The 19,886-nt window shown below is 44.5% G+C and overlaps 1 protein-coding gene across 1 annotated transcript in view; it reads left to right on the forward strand.

Moving 5' to 3' along the window:
* LOC110455606 (E3 ubiquitin-protein ligase MIB2-like) overlaps positions 1-18,329 on the forward strand; it is a gene marked incomplete at its 5' end in the record, with an annotated part of 29,964 nt that extends 11,635 nt beyond the window's left edge. The window contains 8 exons of the mRNA XM_021505811.1: positions 941-1,095; positions 4,098-4,224; positions 10,946-11,048; positions 12,413-12,498; positions 12,701-12,888; positions 13,355-13,366; positions 14,919-15,127; positions 16,565-18,329. Of these exons, the coding sequence (XP_021361486.1) occupies positions 941-1,095; positions 4,098-4,224; positions 10,946-11,048; positions 12,413-12,498; positions 12,701-12,888; positions 13,355-13,366; positions 14,919-15,127; positions 16,565-16,605 (921 nt within the window). The remainder of the gene's footprint in view (positions 1-940; positions 1,096-4,097; positions 4,225-10,945; positions 11,049-12,412; positions 12,499-12,700; positions 12,889-13,354; positions 13,367-14,918; positions 15,128-16,564) is intronic.
* Between the last annotated feature and the right edge of the window lie 1,557 nt (positions 18,330-19,886).

Below are 19,886 nucleotides of genomic sequence, written 5' to 3' on the forward strand. Positions count from 1 at the left end.
TCAACACTGAAGTGGGTTGGCTACAACACTGAGATAGACAGGCTATAACACTGAGGTGGGCAGGCTATAACACTGAGGTAGACAGGCTACAACACTGAGGTAGACAGGCTACACACTGAGGTGGGCAGGCTACAACACTGAAATAGACAGGCTACACACTGAGGGGGGCAAGCTACACCACTGAGGTGGTCAAGCTACAACACTGAGGTGGTCAAGCTACAACACTGAGGTTGGCAAGCTTCAACACTGAGGTAGACAGGCTACACACTGAGGTGGGCAGGCTACAACACTGAGGAAGACAGGCAACAACACTGAGGTGGACAGGCTACAATACTGAGGTAGACAGGCTACACACTGAGGTGGGCTGGCTACAACACTGAGGTAGACAGGCTACAACACTGAAGTAGACAGGCTACAACACTGAGGTAGACAGGCTACAACACTGATGTGGACAGGCTACTACACTGAGGTAGACAGGCTACACACTGAGGTGGGCAGGCTACAACACTGAGGTAGACAGGCTACATCACTGAGGTGGGCAGGCTACAATACTGAGGTAGACAGGCTACACACTGAGGTTGGCTGGCTACAACACTGAGGTGGGCAGGCTACAACACTGAGGTAGACAGGCTACAACACTGAAGTAGACAGGCTACAACACTGAGGTAGACAGGCTACAACACTGATGTGGACAGGCTACTACACTGAGGTAGACAGGCTACACACTGAGGTGGGCTGGCTACAGCACTGAGGTTGGCAGGCTACATCACTGAGGTGGGCAAGTTACAACACTGAGGTGGGAAAGTGTTGTCACTGAAGACTAAAATAGCAAGAACCTACAAATGTGAAAAATTCATTGAAATAGATAATAAACTTTACAATCAGAGATTATAATTTTCTACATTTGATTGTATTTAAAACTGATCGTCATTGACTGCAGGATGCCGATGGGGACACGCCTCTGCATGATGCCATACTGAAGCGGAACGACAGGGGAGTTAACCTGCTACTCAGTCACCCGAACCTTGATGCCAAAGTCACTAACCAAGGGGGCTTCACCACCCTACAGTGGGCCGCGTTAAAAGGCAACGAGTTGTAAGTGACAGTATATCCCTTACAGTTTGGTTTGGTTGGCTTGTGTTTATGTCCTATTAACAGCTATAGTCATTTACGGAGGCACGGTAGTCTAGTGTTAGGACGCCGGGCTCGTGACCGAAGGGTTGCGGGCTCGACTCACGGCACGGCACTGTATTTCAAGTCCGCTTGTTCCAGTCTACTCAGCTGCAAATGAGTACGTGGTTGGGCAGTGCTAGATTTGTAGAATGCTAGCTGTGAGCGCCGAAATGGCAGCACCAGGTGTATGCTCCCAAGGGAGTTGAGAAAGATATTAGCTGGTTGCAAAGGCCCTATAACCACGGATAATAATTTGTGAACCGCTTTGAGACGACCTACGAACTAGGTTGTGATAAGAACCTTGAATTATTATTATTATTATTATTTTAGTACATGTCAGGTTTTGGTGGTGGAGGAACACCGGAGTTCCCGAAGAAAAGTCGCAGACCTACGGCCATCAAGTCCCTTTCAGCACGCTGGTCATACGAGTAATACAATTGCGGTTCAGTACTTAAGGCGCGTGAAACTCTGACCGGCGGGAGGTGATGTATAGTCGTTCAAATTAATGTATGATTGCTTAGTTGATAACTTCCGTTAAAGCGTCACATTTGCCAACAGGGAAAACAGCAAAATCGCCATTCAGGTCATACAGGAAATCAGTCTGTCAGACTTCCAGATATCTAGTCTTGTAAGCATATCCCAAATTTACGACACAATGTTTTATTTAAACATATTTATTGTCCCGAATTCGAGCAGAGCAAGTGATATCAACTTATCAACGCATTTTCTCTAATACAGTGCGTGGTCCTACTCACTAGCTATGTCCTCTATATACTGTCCTACTCACTAGCTATGTTTTCTATGTAATGTCCTACTCACTAGCTATGTCCTCTATATACTGTCCTACTCACTAGCTATGTCCTCCATATAATGTCCTACTCACTAGCTATGTCCTCTATATACTGTCCTACTCACTAGCTTTGTCCTCTATATAATGTCCTACTCACTAGCTATGTCCTCTATATAATGTCGTACTCACTAGCTATGTCCTCAATATAATGTCCTTCTCACTAGCTATGTCCTCAATATACTGTCCTACTCACTAGCTATGTCCTCTATATAATGTCCTTCTCACTAGCTATGTCCTCTATATAATGTCCTCCTCACTAGCTATGTCCTCTATATACTGTCCTACCTACTAGCTATGTCCTCTATATACTGTCCTACTCACTAGCTATGTCCTCTATATAATGTCCTACTCACTAGCCATGTCCTCTATAATGTCGTACTCACTAGCTATGTCCTCTATATAATGTCCTACTCACTAGCTATGTCCTCCATATAATGTCCTTCTCACTAGCTTTGTCCTCTATATAATGTCCTACTCACTAGCTATGTCCTCTATATAATGTCCTACTCACTAGCTATGTCCTCTATATACTGTCCTACTCACCAGCTATGTCCTCTATATATTGTCCTACTCACTAGCCATGTCCTCTATATACTGTCCTACTCACTAGCTATGTCCTCTTTATAATGTCCTACTCACTAGCTATGTCCTCTATATAATGTCCTACTCACTAGCTATGTCCTCTATATACTGAAAAAATGAAAGAGCTCACATATATACAACGAGTAAAAGATAAAAAGCTCACATATATACAACGAGTAAAAGATAAAAGAGCTCACATATATACAACGAGTAAAAGATAAAAGAGCTCACATATATACAACGAGTAAGAGATAAAAGAGCTCACATATATACAACAAGTAAAAGATAAAAGAGCTCACATATATACAACAAGTAAAAGATAAAAGAGCTCACATCTATACAACATCTGCGTTAGACCTCGGACTACCTTGCTACACTTGATTCCTGACTGTAAGGACGGGTGATTCCCGACTGTAAGGACGGTTGATCATGACTGTAAGGACGGGTAGTACCTGACTGTAAGGACGGGTGATTCCTGACTGTAAGGACGGGTGATTCCTGACTATAAGGACGGGTTATTCCTGACTGTAAGGACGGGTGATTCCTGACTACAAGGACGGGTGATTCCTGACTGTAAGGACGGGTAGTTCCTGACTGTAAGGACGGGTGATTCCTGACTATAAGCACGGGTGATTCCTGACTGTAAGGACGGGTGATTCTTGACTATAAGGACGGGTGATTCCTGACTGTAAGGACGGGTGATTCTGACTGTAAGGACGGGTGATTCCTGACTGTAAGAACGGGTAGTACCACTCGTGGAACAGGAAATGTTTACCATAACAACGCACCTGCTGCTTATGTTTATCCTTGAATGTATATTATCAGCGTTTTCAAACCTAAAACATATTTGCGAGAACTTCAATCGCACTACACGATTCCCCTGTGCTCACGTGGTTTCCTCAATCATGTGCTAGCCTCGCCGTCTGCCATTAAGCAAGGATTGCGTTTCGTCGCGGAAAAAAAGCGGCCATTTTCATATCGTGAAATGTTCATTAGTACCTGTAGCATTACTCAAAAGGAAGGTAACGCCACAACGTATCGTACATACTGTTATACTGTTATACTCAGTTGCTATTAATATGCTACAATTATCGGTTATATTCAGTATAGTTTCAACAGTATGTAAAATATCAGGCTAACATTAATTACACCAATACGTATAAAAGCATCCAATTATACTTGCATGTTAATGGCAATTTCTAGCCCCGTGTGTTTTTACTGAACCGCAACGCAGCGTTTTATAACTCGTATTACCAGCATGGCCTGGTCTACAAGGCATGTCTCAAGAACAGAGAATGTGAATGGAACAAGTATTATTGATTGAATGATAAACATTTGTTAATAAAACAATGTTTTAAAATGGCCACAATTTTAAGATTCAGCAAAACGTTTTGAAATTTGATAATTGATTTAACGCAAGTTATAGGAATAATTCTTACCACGTTGCTGTCTTTGATCATAAACTTTGCTATGCCTGGAATTGACCTTCCAGTGCAACAGAGAGGATTCTGAGTAAGGCCCCTGCAGTAGTGGACGTTAAGAAGACTGATGGACACTCGGCCCTACACATCGCCGCCATCAACAACCACAGCCAGATTGCCAGTCTCCTTATCCTCAAGGTTAGTTACAAGTTTACTAGAAATAATACCGACAAGTGTGGACAATCAAGTCGAATAAATAAACAACGACCAAACAAAAACTAGTGTGACTAAGTAAAGTACTGGGTCTTGACAGAAGAATGGCTGATATACTGGAATGATTCAGAAAATATAATTAACATAAAAATGGAACTAGGAATGTGTGAAGATAGATATTTGGTAATATTTTATCTAAACACTTTTAGAATATAAGGAAAGCACAAAAACAGTAAATGTGAAATAAAAGGTTAAATTATAGACTGATATTGAGTATACCGAGCATACCACGTGGTGTCAGCCGTCTAGGTAACTACCGAGAGATGTCCCAGGGAGCGGTGTCAGCCGTCTAGGTAACTACCGAGAAATGTCCCAGGGAGTAGTGTCAGCCGGCTAGGTAACTATCGAGAAATGTCCCAGGGAGTAGCGTCAGCCGTCTAGGTAACTACCGAAAGATATCCCAGGGAGAAGTGTAAGCCGTCTACGTAACTACCGAGAGATGTCCCAGAGAATGGTGTCAGCCGTCTAGGTAACTACGGAGAGATGTCCCAGGGAGTGGTGACAGGCGTCTAGGTAACTACCGAGAGATGTCCCAGGGAATGGTGTCAGCCGTCTAGGTAACTACGGAGAGATGTCCCAGGGAGTGGTGACAGGCGTCTAGGTAACTACCGAGAGATGTCCAAGGGAGTAGCGTCAGCCGTCTAGGTAACTATCGAGAGATGTCCCAGGGAGTAGTGTCAGCCGTCTAGGTAACTATCGAGAAATGTCCCAGGGAGTAGTGTCAGCCGTCTAGGTAACTACCGAAAGATATCCCAGGGAGAAGTGTCAGCCGTCTAAGTAACTACCGAGAGATGTCCCAGAGAATGGTGTCAGCCGTCTAGGTAACTACCGAGAGATGTCCCAGGGAGTAGTGTCAGCCGTCTAGGTAACTACCGAGAGATGTCCCAGGGAGTGGTGTCAGCCGTCTAGGTAACTACCGAGAGATGTCCCAGGGAGTGGTGTCAGCCGTCTAGGTAACTACCGAGAGATGTCCCAGGGAGTGGTGTCAGCCGTCTAGGTAACTACCGAGAGATGTCCCAGGGAGTGGTGTCAGCCGTCTAGGTAACTACCGAGAGATGTCCCAGGGAGTGGTGTCAGCCGTCTAGGTAACTACCGAGAGATGTCCCAGGGAGTGGTGTCAGCCGTCTAGGTAACTACCGAGAGATGTCCCAGGGAGTGGTGTCAGCCGTCTAGGTAACTACCGAGAGATGTCCCAGGGAGTGGTGTCAGCCGTCTAGGTAACTACCGAGAGATGTCCCAGGGAGTGGTGTCAGCCGTCTAGGTAACTACCGAGAGATGTCCCAGGGAGTGGTGTCAGCCGTCTAGGTAACTACCGAGAGATGTCCCAGGGAGTGGTGTCAGCCGTCTAGGTAACTACCGAGAGATGTCCCAGGGAGTGGTGTCAGCCGTCTAGGTAACTACCGAGAGATGTCCCAGGGAGTGGTGTCAGCCGTCTAGGTAACTACCGAGAGATGTCCCAGGGAGTGGTGTCAGCCGTCTAGGTAACTACCGAGAGATGTCCCAGGGAGTGGTGTCAGCCGTCTAGGTAACTACCGAGAGATGTCCCAGGGAGTGGTGTCAGCCGTCTAGGTAACTACCGAGAGATGTCCCAGGGAGTGGTGTCAGCCGTCTAGGTAACTACCGAGAGATGTCCCAGGGAGTGGTGTCAGCCGTCTAGGTAACTACCGAGAGATGTCCCAGGGAGTGGTGTCAGCCGTCTAGGTAACTACCGAGAGATGTCCCAGGGAGTGGTGTCAGCCGTCTAGGTAACTACCGAGAGATGTCCCAGGGAGTGGTGTCAGCCGTCTAGGTAACTACCGAGAGATGTCCCAGGGAGTGGTGTCAGCCGTCTAGGTAACTACCGAGAGATGTCCCAGGGAGTGGTGTCAGCCGTCTAGGTAACTACCGAGAGATGTCCCAGGGAGTGGTGTCAGCCGTCTAGGTAACTACCGAGAGATGTCCCAGGGAGTGGTGTCAGCCGTCTAGGTAACTACCGAGAGATGTCCCAGGGAGTGGTGTCAGCCGTCTAGGTAACTACCGAGAGATGTCCCAGGGAGTGGTGTCAGCCGTCTAGGTAACTACCGAGAGATGTCCCAGGGAGTGGTGTCAGCCGTCTAGGTAACTACCGAGAGATGTCCCAGGGAGTGGTGTCAGCCGTCTAGGTAACTACCGAGAGATGTCCCAGGGAGTGGTGTCAGCCGTCTAGGTAACTACCGAGAGATGTCCCAGGGAGTGGTGTCAGCCGTCTAGGTAACTACCGAGAGATGTCCCAGGGAGTGGTGTCAGCCGTCTAGGTAACTACCGAGAGATGTCCCAGGGAGTGGTGTCAGCCGTCTAGGTAACTACCGAGAGATGTCCCAGGGAGTGGTGTCAGCCGTCTAGGTAACTACCGAGAGATATCCCAGGGAGTGGTGTCAGCCGTCTAGGTAACTACCGAGAGATATCCCAGGGAGTGGTGTCAGCCGTCTAGGTAACTACCGAGAGATGTCCCAGGGAGTGGTGTCAGCCGTCTAGGTAACTACCGAGAGATGTCCCAGGGAGTGGTGTCAGCCGTCTAGGTAACTACCGAGAGATGTCCCAGGGAGTGGTGTCAGCCGTCTAGGTAACTACCGAGAGATGTCCCAGGGAGTGGTGTCAGCCGTCTAGGTAACTACCGAGAGATGTCCCAGGGAGTGGTGTCAGCCGTCTAGGTAACTACCGAGAGATGTCCCAGGGAGTGGTGTCAGCCGTCTAGGTAACTACCGAGAGATGTCCCAGGGAGTGGTGTCAGCCGTCTAGGTAACTACCGAGAGATGTCCCAGGGAGTGGTGTCAGCCGTCTAGGTAACTACCGAGAGATGTCCCAGGGAATGGTGTCAGCCGTCTAGGTAACTACCGAGAGATGTCCCAGGGAGTGGTGTCAGCCGTCTAGGTAACTACCGAGAGATGTCCCAGGGAGTGGTGTCAGCCGTCTAGGTAACTACCGAGAGATGTCCCAGGGAGTGGTGTCAGCCGTCTAGGTAACTACCGAGAGATGTCCCAGGGAGTGGTGTCAGCCGTCTAGGTAACTACCGAGAGATGTCCCAGGGAGTGGTGTCAGCCGTCTAGGTAACTACCGAGAGATGTCCCAGGGAGTGGTGTCAGCCGTCTAGGTAACTACCGAGAGATGTCCCAGGGAGTGGTGTCAGCCGTCTAGGTAACTACCGAGAGATGTCCCAGGGAGTGGTGTCAGCCGTCTAGGTAACTACCGAGAGATGTCCCAGGGAGTGGTGTCAGCCGTCTAGGTAACTACCGAGAGATGTCCCAGGGAGTGGTGTCAGCCGTCTAGGTAACTACCGAGAGATGTCCCAGGGAGTGGTGTCAGCCGTCTAGGTAACTACCGAGAGATGTCCCAGGGAGTGGTGTCAGCCGTCTAGGTAACTACCGAGAGATGTCCCAGGGAGTGGTGTCAGCCGTCTAGGTAACTACCGAGAGATGTCCCAGGGAGTGGTGTCAGCCGTCTAGGTAACTACCGAGAGATGTCCCAGGGAGTGGTGTCAGCCGTCTAGGTAACTACCGAGAGATGTCCCAGGGAGTGGTGTCAGCCGTCTAGGTAACTACCGAGAGATGTCCCAGGGAGTGGTGTCAGCCGTCTAGGTAACTACCGAGAGATGTCCCAGGGAGTGGTGTCAGCCGTCTAGGTAACTACCGAGAGATGTCCCAGGGAGTGGTGTCAGCCGTCTAGGTAACTACCGAGAGATGTCCCAGGGAGTGGTGTCAGCCGTCTAGGTAACTACCGAGAGATGTCCCAGGGAGTGGTGTCAGCCGTCTAGGTAACTACCGAGAGATGTCCCAGGGAGTGGTGTCAGCCGTCTAGGTAACTACCGAGAGATGTCCCAGGGAGTGGTGTCAGCCGTCTAGGTAACTACCGAGAGATGTCCCAGGGAGTGGTGTCAGCCGTCTAGGTAACTACCGAGAGATGTCCCAGGGAGTGGTGTCAGCCGTCTAGGTAACTACCGAGAGATGTCCCAGGGAGTGGTGTCAGCCGTCTAGGTAACTACCGAGAGATGTCCCAGGGAGTGGTGTCAGCCGTCTAGGTAACTACCGAGAGATGTCCCAGGGAGTGGTGTCAGCCGTCTAGGTAACTACCGAGAGATGTCCCAGGGAGTGGTGTCAGCCGTCTAGGTAACTACCGAGAGATGTCCCAGGGAGTGGTGTCAGCCGTCTAGGTAACTACCGAGAGATGTCCCAGGGAGTGGTGTCAGCCGTCTAGGTAACTACCGAGAGATGTCCCAGGGAGTGGTGTCAGCCGTCTAGGTAACTACCGAGAGATGTCCCAGGGAGTGGTGTCAGCCGTCTAGGTAACTACCGAGAGATATCCCAGGGAGTGGTGTCAGCCGTCTAGGTAACTACCGAGAGATATCCCAGGGAGTGGTGTCAGCCGTCTAGGTAACTACCGAGAGATGTCCCAGGGAGTGGTGTCAGCCGTCTAGGTAACTACCTAGAGATATCCCAGGGAGTGGTGACAGCCGTCTTGGTAACTACCGAGAGATATCCCAGGGATTGGTGTGAGCCGTCTAGATAACTACCGAGAGATATCCCAGGGATTGGTGTAAGCCGTCTAGGTAACTACCGAGAGATGTCCCAGGGAGTGTTGACAGCCGTCTAGGTAACTACCGAGAGACGTCCCAGGGGTTGGTGTGAGCCGTCTAGGTAACTACCGAGAGATATCACAGGGATTGGTGTGAGCCGTCTAGGTAACTACCGAGAGATGTCCCAGGGAATGGTGTAAGCCGTCTAGGTAACTAACGAGAGATGTCCCAGGGAGTGCTGTCAGCCGTCTCGGTAACTACCTAGAGATGTCCCAGGGGTTGGTGTGAGCCGTCTAGGTAACTACCGAGAGATGTCCCGGGGAATGGTGTAAGCTGTCTAGGTAACCACCGAGAGATGTCCCAGGAGTGGTGTGAGTCGTCTAGGTAACTACCGAGAGATGTCCCGGGGAATGGTGTAAGCTGTCTAGGTAACCACCGAGAGATGTCCCAGGGAGTGATGACAGCCGTCTAGGTAACTACCGAGAGATGTCCCAGGGAATGGTGTAAGCTGTCTAGGTAACCACCGAGAGATGTCCCAGGGAGTGGTGTGAGTCATCTAGGTAACTACCGAGAGATATCCCAGGGAATGGTGTTAGCCGTCGAGGTAACTACCGAGAGATGTCCCAGGGAATGGGGTCCGCCGTCTAGGCAACTACCGAGAGATGTCCCAGGGAGTGGTGTGAGTCATCTAGGTAACTACCAAGAGATGTCCCAGGGAATGGTGTCAGCCGTCTAGGTAACCACCGAGAGATGTCCCAGGGAGTGGTGTGAGTCATCTGGGTAACTACCGAGAGATATCCCAGGGAATGGTGTCAGCCGTCTAGGTAAATACCGAGAGATGTCCCAGGGAGTGGTGTGACTCATCTAGGTAACTACCGAGAGATGTCCCATGGAATGGTGTCAGCCGTCTAGGTAACTACCGATTGGTGTGAGCTGTTGTAACTACCGAGAGATATCCCAGGGAATGGTGTCAGCCGTCTAGGTAACCACCGAGAGATGTCCCAGGGAGGGGTGGGAGTCATCTAGGTAACTACCGAGAGATGTCCCATGGAATGGTGTCAGCCGTCTAGGTAACTACCGATTGGTGTGAGCTGTTGTAACTACCGAGAGATATCCCAGGGAATGGTGTCAGCCGTCTAGGTAACCACCGAGAGATGTCCCAGGAGTGGTGTGAGTCGTCTAGGTAACTACCGAGAGATGTCCCAGGGAGTGTTGCCAGCCGTCTAGGTAACTACCGAGAGATATCCCAGGGAGTGGTGACAGCCGTCTTGGTAACTACCGAGAGATATCCCAGGGAGTGGTGACAGCCGTCTTGGTAACTACCGAGAGATATCCCAGGGAATGGTGTTAGCCGTCTAGGTAACTACCGAGAGATGTTCCAGGGATCGGTGTAAGCTGTGTGGCAGGGTTCAGTTGTACATAGGATTAAGGCGGCATTTTAGCTTCGAGCTAGGGGGAATTTCCCTTTAGCTCAGTGGTAGAGCGTCCGACTAGGAACCTGGAGATCGAGGGTTCGATCTCCGGTGGAAGCCCACTTTTCTCTTTCCTGTTACAAATGGTGTCCGTGGCCCTCTCTGTAATGACAGGGAGTTAGAACCTGGGTTGTGGTGTTCGAGGGCGAACACATTTAAAAAGCGGGGAGTAGTGTGGCAGGGTTCAATTGTACATAGGATTAAGGTAGCCTTCTAGCTTCGAGCTAGGGGGAATTTCCCTTTAGCTCAGTGGTAGAGCGTCCGACTAGGAACCTGGAGATCGAGGGTTCGATCTCCGGTGAAAGCACACTATTCTCTTTCCTGTTACAGCTGTAACAACAATACTCACAGCGTATAGACATCTCAAGATCGTCGCGTTATTCAAGTAGGATATACACCAATATTCATGTTCTACCAGAAAGATATACAAATAAAAGTGGCCAACTCATCGGCCACGGTGAGATCGCCATCAGCTTCCTCTTTTATTGCGTTTTGTTCTTGTTTCCTTTATTTCAGGTATGTTTCTTATACACGTAGTTAAATATTGTCTGATGACTTTGACGTCACAATTTCTTTGGCCAGCTCACTTTGTAAACGATGTAAATGTAAACTGTTTAGGTGTAACTATGTCTGTGTCTTTATCCAGGGCAAAGCTACCATTGACATCAAGAACCAGGAAAACTTGACGCCATTACACCTTGCCGCTCACCAGGGTTACCTCGAGACCGTACAGGTACTACTACAGAACGGTGAGTAGTGGTCATGTAACAGAGGTCAATAGTTTTTCAATGCCTTCGCTAGGGATCGAACCCAGGACCTCTGGTTTACTAATCTTGTGCTCTACCGAATGCACTAAAGTGAGTGTCACAGGTACAACACTGTAAGTAATCGGTGTTATGTTAGAGATTCCCTTCCATTATTGGAAATGGTCGTTATAACGCAAAAATAGGTTCTGCTTTATTGAGTTAAACAGTCGACAAGCACAATTTAGCGCCATGCAGACACTATCAACAAAAATAAAAATAAATCGTACCAATGGTGTGAAAACGTAATTTGTAAAACACTTGTTTAGCTAAACATGTCCAATGCACGATTTCACATACTCATGAAGATTTGATTATCAATGTTCATTATGGTTAAGCATGTTTTAAAGTTATGTGCAGCAGTAATAACTCGTAAATATGTATTCTGCGAAAGTAAATCATCCTCTGGAGAACTACTTATAGTAAGGTTAAGATTGTGTAATAGACCAAGATATGCAGATATTTAAAAACAATAAAATAATCCTAATGATAAATCTAATATACACTTGATTTATTATTTTATTTTGTCTTTGCCCATTTCCCATCATAAACACAATATGAAAGAATATTACATTATTTTATATCTTTAACTCAGCTTTAAATATGTCCTTGTCTGCTTCCCGTTCAGAATATTTATCTTAGCACATTTGATTCTTATGACCTTGAACGAAGGTTAAGGTCACCAATTTTTACAACACTTATATCCATACACCTGAACAACCTACTTGCCAAATATCAAGATCCAAGGACTTTTGGTCATGAAGCAAAAACACAAGTTAAAAGAAAGAAAGTTATGTGGTTTGTTTTGTTTTTTAGTCAAAGCTTAACACCTATTTACCGGTCGTCATTTTCGTTTTGGAATTCCTGATGTCGAAAGATATTATTGGTAGCCAACGTTTAAGCAAGTATTAAAAATTGACTCGTTTTAGATCTAAGCAATTTAACATGTCAAAATTGGGAATTTCTCTCACTATACTATTCACATACTATCTGCTTAAATCTTCAATAAAAAGAACAATTCTTTTTTTGAAATAGTTTAATATTCGGTATCCAAATAACAGTTGGAATATGTTGCACAATATGGTGATATAATTTTATAGTAATTTTGTCATTTAAATGCTCTAGGAGGAATTGTATTACCGCACCGTTAACACCAACACAGGTGTAAGTCAATGAGGGCCAACGCTAACGTTTAGTCTCCATAGGCGTTCACCCTACATTTACATCCACATATGTTCTAGATACGAGCCAGTCAGGTAGACAGTACCAATGCTAATCGCTATAACTGTCTACATTATGTGCCCCAACAGGCGCCTCCGTGACCGTGACTGACCAGGATGGAGACACGCCTCTTCACGTGGCACTGATGGGACACAGGGGCGGGGCAGGGGACCCAGTAAGTAGAGTTAGAAGAGTGTAACAAGTTTACTATTGAGTGTGAATTTCATGATTCGAAAACTAGAACTGTTGAAGAAGAAGGATGCTATGATACTCTTCTTTACATATGTGTAACCTGCCGAGTGTTTGTCTGGACCAGTTTATAGCGTTATCTTTTCTGTTACATGACGTTGTCATTGTTATTTCTCCCCTTTGTGCAGTTGCTACAGCTGTTTGGCCTAACGATGCGCGCCAATGTTCAAGAAGACAACGAACGCTGTAAGGTGGCGGGTAAGCTCATAGAGAAGGGAGCTAACCCTCAAGCCAGGAACAACAGAAACAAGACCCCCCTCGAAGTCTGTCGCAGTGAAAGGGTGAAGGAGGCCGTCAGCAACTTCGCCGCAAAAATGTAAGCCACAAAGATCAAATTAGTCAAAATAACAGAGGTTGAGAGGAAAGTTCACACGGTGATTTATCATTAAATATAGGTAATATGCTTCGGAACATGTTCTATCTAGCACGTCCTTTTGAGTCTTTTGGGGCCTGAATGGTTAACCATGGTAAATACATCGCTATGTTTGCCATTAGCAAAGTATCATTTATAATTTTACATGTTCTCTATCGTGAGGATGACATTCTGAAAACTCTAAAACTCTATAAGTAGTTAAATGTCTATTTATCACTCTTTCTTTACCTTGAGGATGGGAGAGGTGGGCAGCTAGTTTTCGAAGCAATATCCTAAAGCATATGGTCATGTTGCCATGGATATCGTCTGTCAATTTATTATCGTCAAGTACAGGTGTTTGCCGAGTTTGATAACAGCTCGTTCACTGCCCGTAGGTTAAAATCTAATGCTATATGTGTCCGTATTTCAGGCGTCCCTCGAGGTAAGAATTGGAATACTGTCCCGGTACATCCATCTTCCACTGGTGTGCCTTGTGCCATCCACCTCTCTGACGTCATGCTGTCTCATTTCCACTGGCGGGCCTTGTCCCATCCACCTCTCTGACGTCATGCTGTCTCATATCCACTGGCATGCATTGTCCCATCCACCTCTCTGACGTCATGCTGTCTCACTTCAACTGGGATGCATTGTCCCCTCCACCTCTCTGAAGTCGTGCTGTCTCAGTTCACCTGGCGTGCCTTGTCCCATCCACCTCTCTGACGTCATCATGTCTCATATCCACTGGCATGCCTTGTCCCATCCACCTCTCTGACGACATGCTGTCTCATATCCACTGGCGTGCCTTGTCCCATCCACCCCTCTGGCGTTATGCATTCTTAATTCTATTGGTAGTCTTGTCTCCTCCACCATTGTGACGTCATGCTGTCTCATATCCACTGGGATGCCTTGTGCCATCTACTTCTCTTCGTCATGCTGTCTGTTTTCTGCTGCGATGCCCTGTCCCCTCCACCTCTCTGACGTCATGCTGCTTCAGTTCCACTGGCGTGCCTTGTCTCCTCAAACTCACTGACGTCATGCTGTCTCAGTTCCACTGACATGCCCTGTCTCCTCAAACTCACTGACGTCATGCCGTCTCAGTTCCACTGACATGCCCTGTCTCCTCCACCTCACTGGCGTCATGCTGTCTTAGCTCCACTGGCCAGCCTTGTCTCCTCCACCTCACTGACGTCATTTTGTCTCAGTTCCACTGGGGTGCTTTGTCCCGTCAACCTCTTTGACGTCATGCTGTCTCAGTTCCACTGGGGTGCTTTGTCTCCTCTGCCTCTATTATATCATCTTGCACTAGGTCTCCCTGTCCTCTGCTCCCGCGTGTTTTTCAAACCATCACGTTTAACTCACGAGACCCTTGTTTCAGACATACATTTGTCACAAAGTTGGGGTTTTCATTCTGTTATCGTAAAACTTTTTCTATTCTTCACTTTCTTCTTGTAGGGAAATCCGCATTTCCCCACCTTCATCGATGTATGTCTTATAAGCTTCTATCATTTTTCCCTCTTCGAATCAATGGACAAAAATGAAAGATGTTCCGCATGTCCTTCTGCCGTCATCCAGCACTCGTATAATCTACCACAAAGTTGCACCTCTCGTCTCAGCTTACAAAGCTTTGGAAAATGTGAGACTGTATTTGTTCCTCGCGCAGATCCTGCTTCGCGATTTCCTTCACTTCCTTCAGCGTCGGTCCAAAACTAATTCAGGATACGTTGTTTCTCCTGGGTACCAAGCGTATGCACTCCTCCAACTCTTCTTCGCCTTTATGATAATTGTATATCTTCTTATTCTTCTTGACAAAGCTTCCTTAAAGTGACCCACATTCCCGAACAAGATATTTTGACATCGAAACAAGTTCTAATACTAATTAATAATATGCATATATCTAAGATAATCTTTGAAAACATGAACGTGATTGTCAAATAGATCATTTCAATAGTATACATGATGAAATGTAATAATTTCCCTTTAACTTTGACTTCTAGGCGACCCCAGGCAGCCCAGCGTACCCTAGGGGAACAGTTACTGGCTGACCTATTCTCGGAGCTCCCTTTACCATGCGCTTTGTGTAAGGAGCGCTTGTCGGACGCACGGTTTCTCCCTTGTCGTCACAAGGTGTCGTGTAGGACCTGTTGCCTCAAGTTCCGGTGCTGTCCGATGTGTAAACAGGATGTTGCTCGATGCGTGGGCATGGGTAAACACGTTCTCTTGGTCTTGTTCATACATCTGATTGGTCCTACGTAACTATAGGCGGGTGGATTGTTTAGTAAATAGACAACAAACATCAGCTGCACATCATAAATTACTAGCCAGACTAACGTGACTTTTATTAACATGTAATGCTTGTCAAATATCTTATTGCTGTACACAAACTACATCTTCCTGTTCGACACATATCTAATCAATAAATGCTCTACAGTTAATTGTTATCTGAAAATTATTGATACAGAGAACAAAGGGATGTCTGTAAATGTACTTCCAAATAATAAATTCATGGCATGTGCGTATGTTTACATAAAGTAACCAATCATGGCTTAATATGGTTTTTAGGTCACCGGAGCTTTGCTCAAGTGACCTATTCCGATCACTTACCGTCCGTCGTCGTCCGTCGTCCGTAAACTTTTTACATTTTCAACTTCTTCTCAAGAACCAGTGGATGGAATGTTTTCAAACTTAGTCAGAATCTTCATTGGTAGATGAGGCTACAGAAGTGTAAAAATTGGGATTCCTACCCCAACCCCTGGGGCTAGGGCGGGGCCCGAAAGTGAAAATTGACCAATATTTCAAAAATCTTCTTCTCCAGGCTCAGAGGTACTACAATCCTTTTCTCAGCATGGATGGAAAGATCATCAGGGGCTTTATTTAAATTGTAAATTTCAGGACCCCGAACTATCCGTTCTCCCTGTAGGAGGGGGTAAAGTTTACTATAGTTTATATAGGGAAATAACACTTTTGTGTATATTTTTACAATTTTCTGTAGGAAATTATTCTTACTTGGTGAGAATTATCCTTGGAGGAAGATGGTTTTAAAATGTAAAATTGGGATTCCTATCCCAACCCTAGGGGCCAGGGCGGGCCCCAAAGGGAAAATTTACCAATATTTCAAAAATCTTCTCCTCAATACTCAGAGGTACTATAGACAATTTCAGTGCATGGATAGAAAGATCAGCAGGAACTTTATGGAAGTTGTCAATTTCAGGACCCCTGAGCCAACCGTTCCCCCCTTGGGAAGGGGTAAAGTTTACTATAGTTTATATAGGGAAATAACACTTTTTGGTATATTTTATCTATTTTCAGCAGAAAATTATTCAAACTTGATCAGAATCATCTTTGGTGGATAAGGGTATTACATTGTAAAATTGGGATTCCTGCTCCATCCCCAGGGGCTAGGGCGGGGCCCAAAAGGGAACATTTACCAATATTTTAAAATTCTTATCCTTTTATGACATGACAAGTATTGTATTTCACTTAGTTTACATGTTGATTTCCACATCACATCTAAACAATAAAATAAAGCTTCTAGTACCTATAATATAACTCAGGTGACCGCTAGGGCCCTTGGGCCTCTTGTTATATGTACACATACAATTTAATCTTGTTTAATCTAAACAAATTTATTTTTCATATCCAGACGGCAGACAGATTGTGGAGGTTCCTTGTCATGTGCAGTAATATTCTCGGACTTGAGTCGTGTCCTTGTCACTGAGTTGTTCCCCTTTGGGGATACAGACGGTTGTAGCTAATTAGTTAAGTTACTAGTGACTCTATATCCCTGTATAATGTGTTATAAACGTACTCACATGTAGTGTTTAATTGTAACCAATTAATAGGACAGTGTTCTATTTCTTATCGACATATTAATAAATATTTATATAAGATTCTATGACAAAACGTGATATACCGGGAACGTCTATAAATGTCTCATTGTGACTTCGTGAAGAGGAAAATAGTAAATAGTTGGCTTAATAACGGGTTCCTTTGAAGGAAGTTGAAGACAGGAACTGTTAGAAAATAAAGGAAAAACTTCGAGAAATGGTAGGCTAAAGTAAGTCGGTAAATATATGTATACGTTACGTTATCTCTGATACTGAGATAATGTTGAGAGTAAACCTTAGGTGAGCGTATCTGATTTAGGAATCAGCGGTCATTACCACTATAACTCGACTAGAGCTGTAAATGGGTGTGACACACTGATGTCATTGTTAAAGGTATCATTCACGATCGAGTCTTAGAGACCGAAAAACTACAAATGTACGCTTTTCCATAAATCAGATTAAATCTAATCATTAACAACCGATTTCATTTATGGAAAATGTAGATAATTTTTATGTATCAAAATATCTTATCAAATTATTTCCAAAACTAATATGTCTGTTTTACAGTGCATATTTACATGTATTAAGAAAATAATAGTTATTCGCTCGGCTAACAATTGTGTTAGTTATGATAATTAATGTAAACTAAACAAATACACTGTTACTGATTGCATTCAGCCAAAGTGATTCAGTGTTTAATGTAAATTACCCAATAGGAGGTAGTGACAATGTCGGGAGAATTAGAGGATGAATTACCAAGGATAGATAATAACACGTTGTAAAAACTGGAGATACTTATATTTGATTGGAGAAAAAATGTATATGTCAAAGCGAGATAATATCGGATTATAGATATGATGGGGGGAGGGGATATATAATGACTACAGGCTGAACTGTGATACTGACGACGTTGTTTATCTGGTTGTTTCATGTTTAATGTTTTTTACTAAAGAAAGTACTGCTTAATGTTGAAAAAAAATGTAAATATTGAACTACTGTTATTGTATTGTATGGCTGTCCTCGAGGACTGAGAGTCTACCGACCTATTTCTAGTTACTAATTGGCGTTAGGAGTCAAACATCTAACGCCAATTAGTCAATAGAAATAAGTCGGTAGAAAGCCTCTCTTTGAGAGTTTATAAGGTCTATTTACTGAGCCATTCATTACATTACATAGACATGTTTTATGCTGAAACTATTTTGTCATTTATCCTGCATTGTATTAATGTGATGTTTGGTTTCCAGGAATTGTCTGTACTGCGAATTTCTTTGAATATGTTTTGATTGTTGTTTTAATTGTACGCGGTAAATTAGATCTAGAACACGGAGTATATGATAAGTTGATACCATTGGCTGTGTGTTTGAATACTATGGAACCTCGTTAGTACTGTGTACTACATATTCACGACACCTGGATTAATGTTACAGCCATTATTGGTAGTCGCGACCAGTAGCGCTCCATAACGTAGTCGTATATTATATGTTTTAATTTGACTATTATGTTGTAGTTTTAATTTGACTATTATGTTGTAGTTTTAATTTGTCGTGGTTCATCTTATATAAATAAACCTTTGGTAAATTATATTGGAACATGTTGTTTTTGTCATTTTAGCCCACCATCATCTGATGGTGGGCTATTCAAATCGCCCTGCGTCCGTGGTCCATGGTGCGTCGTCAGTCGTCCGTCCTTAAACAATTCTTGTTATCGCTATTTCTCAGGAAGTACCAAAAGGATCTTTCTCAAATTTTATATGTAGGTTCACCTTGGTCCCTAGTTGTGCATATTTACTTTGGACTGATCAGATAAACAAAATGGCCGAAAGGCAGCCATCTTGAATTTTGTCAGTGAATGTTTGTTAAAGCTATTTCTAAATAAGGACTGGATAGATCTTTCTCAAATTTTATATGTAGGTTCACCTTGGTCTGTCGTTATGCACGTTTACATTTTAGACTGATCAGATAAACAAAATGGCCGAAAGGCCACCATCTTGAATTGTGACATTAATGGTTTGTTATCGTAGTACTGCAGGGATCTTTCCCAAATTTGTTATGTAGATTCCCCTTGGTCTGTTGGTGTGCATGTTTAATTTTCAGTATGATCAGATAAGCAAAATGGCCCACAGGCAGCCATCTTGGATTTGTCAATGAAAGTTTGTTATCGCTATTTCTTAGGAAGTACTAGAAGGTTCTTTCTCAGATTTGATATGCAAATTCCCAACTGTCCGTTATTGTTCATGTGTAATTTTAAGACTGATCAGATTAACAAAATGGCCGACCGGAGGCCATCTTCAATTTTTTTACATTGAAGGTTTGTAAGTGCTATTTCTCAGGAATAACTTTTTTCTCAAATTTGATATTTAGGCTCCCCTTGATCCCTCGATGTGCATGTTATATTTTGAGACTGATCATAAAAACAAAATGGCCGAAGGAAAAACTAAACAGATCGGTTCTATTTCTTTCACATTAAGGACTGTACTAGTAAATATGTGACATGACAAACTCACTTTGAAGGTAGTCTTTCATACACATCAGTATTAAGTTTAGATCAGAAGGTGCATTTACTGTTTACGTGACTCGATCAAACAGATAAAAGAAAAGAAGAGAATAGATCGAACTGACAAAGAACCAATGGAGATGGTACAATGGTGGGCGCCAAGATCCCTCTGGGAGCTCTTGTTGTTTTACATTTTTGGATACACAGTTTTGCCCTCTTATTTGTCCAAATAACGTCTATAACGATGACGACTTAGACTACATTCTATGAGTTGCATCACGGATAAACCTTATTTATTGTGAATCAGCTTTTATCGTGTCCTCTTTACTTTACGCTATATTTTCATAAATCCTTGTGTACCTTTTAATTGTATGATTAAACAAAATATATAACTAAACTACTACCAACAGAGATAATACATGTATACAATGTAGAACCAAACTACTACCAACAGAGATAATACATGTATACAATGTAGAACCAAACTACTACCAACAGAGATAATACATGTATACAATGTAGAACCAAACTACTACCAACAGAGATAATACATGTATACAATGTAGAACCAAACTACTACCAACAGAGATAATACATGTATACAATGTAGAACCAAACTACTACCAACAGAGATAATACATGTAT

This window comes from Mizuhopecten yessoensis, unplaced genomic scaffold (genome assembly GCF_002113885.1).
Source record: "Mizuhopecten yessoensis strain PY_sf001 unplaced genomic scaffold, ASM211388v2 scaffold8333, whole genome shotgun sequence".
NCBI classification, from domain to species: Eukaryota; Metazoa; Mollusca; class Bivalvia; order Pectinida; family Pectinidae; genus Mizuhopecten; species Mizuhopecten yessoensis.